The sequence below is a fragment of the Mizuhopecten yessoensis genome, unplaced genomic scaffold, assembly GCF_002113885.1.
Source record: "Mizuhopecten yessoensis strain PY_sf001 unplaced genomic scaffold, ASM211388v2 scaffold6505, whole genome shotgun sequence".
Lineage (NCBI taxonomy): Eukaryota > Metazoa > Mollusca > Bivalvia > Pectinida > Pectinidae > Mizuhopecten > Mizuhopecten yessoensis.
This window is the reverse complement of record NW_018406583.1, coordinates 203,124-209,524: the sequence shown is the minus strand read 5'-3', so window position 1 is coordinate 209,524 and position 6,401 is coordinate 203,124. Positions and strand designations below refer to the sequence as shown.

The following is a 6,401-nucleotide window of genomic DNA, read 5'->3' as shown; positions in this document are numbered from 1 at the left end:
GGGGAGGGTATGTATGTGGGCCTCCTACTTGAGAAAATGATGAGGTAAAACATAATGTGATGTGTACTTAATGTGTAAGCTTGTAGTCACATCATAATTAAAATACTGCTGCAGGTAATATCGTAAGTACCACATTGTCTCAGAAGAGAGTCTACATATGGGTTATCAATATACAAAGAACCCTGCTATGTGGCACCCGGACCACATCCAGGGATCCATCTTTGATGCGGAACCTCCTCGTCCTCGTTAAAAAACACCACCCTTTTACTCTGTTTATACTTTACTCAGAATCCTTCTCATAAAATGTAAATCATCCCGAACACTTGAGGAGATGGACTCACAAGCCTAGTGTAGCTCATCTGTTCACAAACCTTAAAGGCATGTCAAAATATTTGTAGACAGTAAGCGGGCCATCAGTGATGTCTTGGGGGTGGTGTTCACAAGCAAACCGTATTCCTACGGCCGGCGTTTGAAGTAGTTTGTAAAGGAAATTAAAAATGGTACATGGTTGTATAAGACATCATGGACACCTCATAAAACATTAGCATGGCTTCCATGCAGAACGAGAATATTAGCAGATATTCCCACTGGAATATACTCCTGGCCCATATCCCAGGCCTCAGCTCTCTACCTATAGTATCGGCCAGCCAGTACTATCTGGTCTAACAGGAGAAAGGCCTCATGCCTGTATCTAGCTGATCAGACTCTGTTAGGATAAGCTATCTGTGGGAATAGATATGTATTCTGTAGCTGCAGGCTGATAACCCTGCCACTTGGTAGGAAGAAATGTTTACCTATATCTCCATCATATCTGCTAGCACCTCTCCTAACAAAACATAATAATACCTATTTCAACGTAAATATATATACATCTCTCAACTCTCGTATTCACTGACTACAGATCTAAAACATACTTTGTTAATATATCCATACACATCACGATTCTGTGATTATCTGGATCGATTGTAAATCATTGACTTACATATGACTGTGTTTCATTTCCTATTTTCAATAACTATCCCTGTATAACTAAGTGGCGAAACTGTAAATTATATTTTTAAATCATTAAGTCTGGTATTTTAGCCCAAATATTCAATTCATTTAATTATTGTTTATATAGGTATCAATTAACAATTTATAATTTAAATTTGTATTATGTATATTGTGCATGTATTTTATTCTTAGAAAGGTTTGGTTTTCTTGTTTAACCCTTTAACCACTGTATACCATATTGGACTAATCCAGATCAATGCTGGTAGAGTCTACTGAAGTTGCATAGGGGTGAAACGGCTAAATAGATTTATCATCAATGATTTTCATCTATTAAGCCTGACATTGTTATAAAACAGCACTTGCTTGCATGCAGCCACCGAAGTATAATTCCTCGAACCCTTCAATATACACTGATGATCGAGGGAGTCAGATTTAGAAACAATAATAGCAACTTAAATATGACGAAACATCCCCATATCAATCACTTTTATTGGTGTACCCTATTTTACATTAAATCTGTTTCCGTTTTCCCCTGAGAGATTACACACCCCACATAGAGTCCTGAAGGACAGTTTTGGGTCTCTGCTATTACGATGTTAACCAATGATTACCTCCCCTGCCTGACTCTCTACTTTATTGTCTGATTGAGTTATCGCAGACCTAATGACATTACGTAAACTATTTCCATTTGTCATGTGGATTGATTGGCGGAAAGAACAATGTATTTACAGCTTATCTTACGTTCTACACAATAAAATATGAATTCCAACCAAGTTTGTCTTTTTCATCACTACGGCTATATTTTATTTTAACTTTATCTTCATACTTTTACGCTCTTATCAGTGCGCCAGTTGTTTATATCTACGTAATAAATTGTATCATATATATGTTGTGTGAGATATCATCAAAATATATTTCAGAATTTCAGTTATTGAGAAAAATTCTAAATCGTAAAAATATCTATTTTAATTACATTATTAAGTTTCTGTTTGAACCTTTGAATACATGCCAGTAATCTATTGGCTAAATCCAAAAACTTTCACTGAATCATATCATGATGTCAATTTTTTTTCTATTGGTAGGTTACTGGCTGTTTGGACCAATCATCTGTGATCTGTATGTGACTGCGGATGTTCTCATGAGTACTTCATCAATTCTTCATCTGTGTACGATTTCATTGGAAAGGTATATGGCCATACGATATCCATTAGCAACGCGAAACAAATCAAAATCTGTGGTAATCTTGAAAATTATTCTGGTGTGGGTCATTGCCCTGGCAATCTGTAGTCCAATCACAATTCTAGGATTTATAGAACAGTCCAATGTGCTGAATGACAGCCAATGTGTATTGACCAATCAGAATTTTATCATTTATGGGTCCATCTGTGCTTTCTTCATCCCGCTGACCATAATGGTAATTTCATATAGCTTTACACTATATCTCCTCATCGGTCAGTGTAACAAGTGTAAGTCCGGACGGGTGGAGGGCCAACCAATGATACGTCGGTCACTCAGTCGCAAGCCAAACAAACAGCGTCCTCGGGTGAAGTTTTCGGCACGACGGACACGAAGCTGTCCGGTAGAGGACCAAGAGTGTAGTCAGGATACAACACCCATCATACAGCGCAAACCTCTTATTAAGTCAAGCATTTCATTCCCAATACATAGCCATCATCGTCGGCACAATCAAAATTCCAGTAGCCACTCAGGGGGAGGTCGTCGGGGGGAGGGACGGGGGGAGGGACGGGGAGATGGGCGTGGGGAGAGACGGAAAGTGACTCACTTGAGGACAGAGGAAGTTCCACCATCCAATGGAAATAGTCCTAGTAGCACCTTGTGGTCGAGGGACAGTTCCCCTAACCCTGGGTCTAATGGTGGCAGTCCCTCTCCCCTGTGGACACACACTGCCGCTTCTGCAGGTACCTCGTCACTTCAGGGACTCGTGAAAAAGCACCAGTTAGTGATCAAGGCAGCCAGTATACTGCTGATGAAAAAGGAAGCCATGCAGAAGGAAAATGATGTACACACCGAGAAGAAGGCCTCAAAGGTCATAGGAGTTGTGTTTATTCTATTTGTGGTGTGCTGGGCCCCTTTCTTCATTGTTAACATCCTCACTGTGTTGTGTACCTCATGTGACTTCGACAACAACCTAATAGCAGGTTCCGTGTGGCTGGGCTGGGTGTCCAGCACGCTCAATCCCATCATCTACACCATGTTCAACAAGACCTTCAAAATGACCTTCAAAAAACTCATCATGTGTCGTTACGACACATTACAACGTGGCAAACGGGTTCGGAGCTGGTTGCTTAGCAATGGAAATTCTTATCATGTTAATGCTTCAAGTTCGAACAGTTTAGACACACCCTGCTAGTGATGTCATAAATCATATGATGTTTATAAACATTACCATGGATATTCAAATGGTCCGTATATTTTGAGATTTCATCAATTGCATTATAAAAAGACTTCAATGACTGAAGATGAGCCTGGTGGAATTACAAAGGTATACGTAAACTTTCACTTCGCTGTGAACATGATAAGTTATGCAATGAAGCAGGTTGAACAACACTTTGTGCACTTATAGAAACTGACTTCAAAAGTCTGTATGTTTTCATAAAGAGTTAGAATACAGGTTTCCTCCTCCACTTTTCTCTCAACTTTATGTCTATGTCTACAGCTCACAAATAAAGCAGTAAATGTAGTTCGCTTCGTTGAAGTAATGACTGTAGTCACTTTCCTTCCATTTCTCACATCAGGTACTATATAACATGAAATGTTCGTGGGTACTTTCATTCCTGGTTAGAAGCTATTTAGACTGTCTTGTGGTACACATTTCAGTGGATATCCTATATTAACAAACAGTAGACAAGTTTATCAATTAAATTAGTTGTATTTATTTTCGTGGTTCAAATGGGAACCACTTAAACCAAGAATGTATGTACACCACAAATAATTGTATGTTATAAAGTAGGAGTCTAAGAAAGCGTATTACTCTGAACTGTGTCATAGAAAGCTTAAGTTCAAGGAGAATATATTCTCCACACTTTCCAAACTGTGGTGTTTTTGGATTTTTCAAAGAATTTGTAATTATAATGAAACATGCATAATAAATCATCCATTCCTTAATCAGAAATTTCATTTCGAAATACAGATTTTAAGGGTAAACACAAAATATTTAAACAGATTTCACAACCATTTTTGAACAGACGAGAAATATATTTACAAATGGTAAAGTTTCAGTATAATATCTCTACAAAATTTGATTAACTGTACAATGATTCCACAGAACAGTCCATCTCCATCAGTGGCGCCCTCTATCACTAGACAGTGGTGGCCACTGACTCCACAGAACATTCTCCCCATCAGTGGCACCCTCTACCACTAAACAGTGGTGGCCACTGACTCCACAGAACATTCTCCCCATCAGTGGCACCCTCTATCACTAAACAGTGGTGGCCACTGACTCCACAGAACAATCTCCCCATCAGTGGCGCCCTCTATCACTAGACAGTGGTGGCCACTGACTCTACAGAACATTCTTCCCATCAGTGGCGCCCTCTATCACTAGACAGTGGTGGACACTGACTCCACAGAACATTCTCCCCATCAGTGGCCCCCTCTATCACTAAACAGTGGTGGCCACTGACTCCACAGAACAACCTCCCCATCAGTGGCACCCTCTATCACTAGACAGTGGTGGTTACTGACTCCACAGAACATTCTCCCCATCAGTGGCGTCCTCTATCACTAGACAGTGGTGGCCACTGACTCTACAGAACATTCTTCCCATCAGTGGCGCCCTCTATCACTAGACAGTGGTGGCTACTGACTCTACAGAACAACCTCCCCATCAGTGGTGTCCTCTATCACTAGACAGTGGTGGCCACTGACTCTACACAACAATCTCCCCATCAGTGGTGCCCTCTATCCAGGGAACACCCTCCCCTCACTGGTGCTCTCTATAACTAGACAGTGGTTGTCAATGACTCCACAGAACACCCTCCCTATCAGTGGAGCCCTTCCTTCTATCACCAGTGAACTGTTATCATAGACCAGCAGGCTTCTTTCTATCAACCTGAGTTCTATAAGTTACACAACTTGAGAATTATTAAGATAAATCAGTTGACATGGCAACAGATTACCCAAACGTAGCACAACCAATTCCAGATTAAAAGTCATCTTCTTTCCTGCTCTGCTAAATTCCCGCGGCAATAATTTCGCATTAAAACTTGATTGTATATAAATCTATAAAGTCCTCCATACGGGAGTTCAAACTTCCAAATATACCACTGAAATTACCTCGGAACTCCCTCCTTATAAAAACAAAGATAACCTAGTGAAAGTTAATAACAAAACATGATTGAAATATAAGTAAGCAATTATTAGTTCATAATTAAAAGGGTTGACTACCATAAACTTTGCATTATAAAATCTATATCATTAAAGAAAACAACAATTTTGATTAGCATGTAACCTTGGAAGGGATAATGAGTGATCGCCTTGGTTGTATATGAATCCCAGGAGTTCATATCACTTACAGTCTCCGGGAGGTGAGCATTTTGTTTGATTTGCGCACCAAATCGGCTTTGATTTCGATGCATGTCGCGGTAGAACACATACAGGAGATTGGCACAGCTCAGCCACCATTGCTCACTAAAAATGGATTTTTAATGCATTTTATTCAATTTGGAACTTTTGTCAATTTGGATATCTGAGAAAATAAGTCCCAGATTGAAGCTAAATGCTTTAGATTGAGTTATTGGGGTACACCCATATTAAACAGAGATCTGGCACTCAACCAGTGGAAGTGAGGACGGCCAGGAGAGAAAAAAAACCTACCTTTCTCTCAATCTTTCTTCAACATGTTCTCCAATAACTAAATTATACCACAGCTGAGATGATTGATTATGCATGAGTAAACTTTGGAGGGGAATATCACGGTAAAACCTCAACTTACAGCTGGTCACAAAAACTCTTTTAACTCATTCACCCCTGAAAACACATACGAACTCTTCCAATTCAAAGGTTGGAATAGTTCATTATGAAATTTCACGGGTGAATGAGCTAAGGGAACAAATCTTGTGAGTATGTGTTGTGCTATAACTTGTGTAGGGACACAGATGTGTAGGGACACAGATGCTGTAATTGTAGTATGAAGTAATAGCATCATCATGTGATATGTCCTCGTGATATGTAATATTAAACATTGTGGACACTTTTCAGCTCGTCTGTGTTTTATTTAAGGATCCCTGTACCACTGCGCTGTATTATTTTCCCATATACAGTGACCTCCCCTTAACTTCCGTTTGGATAAAACTGTAGCACAGTACAGCCAGGTTAATTTCGTAGACCAGATAACTCAATCGGTAGGAGCGACAGTTTAACAATCTGAAGTCCAGGGTTCGAAA

At 39.7% G+C, this 6,401-nt stretch overlaps 2 protein-coding genes across 4 annotated transcripts in view; one reads left to right on the top strand and one right to left on the bottom strand.

The window, feature by feature from the left end:
* The window catches only part of LOC110452242 (5-hydroxytryptamine receptor 2B-like), a 49,070-nt gene extending 42,867 nt beyond the window's left edge, over positions 1-6,203 (top strand). For all 3 annotated transcript variants that reach the window (XM_021500625.1, XM_021500624.1, XM_021500622.1), the window contains exon 3: positions 2,076-6,203. In XM_021500625.1, the coding sequence (XP_021356300.1) occupies positions 2,076-3,364 (1,289 nt within the window). In that variant the 3' untranslated portion in view covers positions 3,365-6,203. The remainder of the gene's footprint in view (positions 1-2,075) is intronic.
* The window catches only part of LOC110452240 (26S proteasome non-ATPase regulatory subunit 1-like), a 244,652-nt gene that overhangs the window by 97,531 nt on the left and 140,720 nt on the right, over positions 1-6,401 (bottom strand). The gene's annotated exons all lie outside the window — the stretch shown is intronic.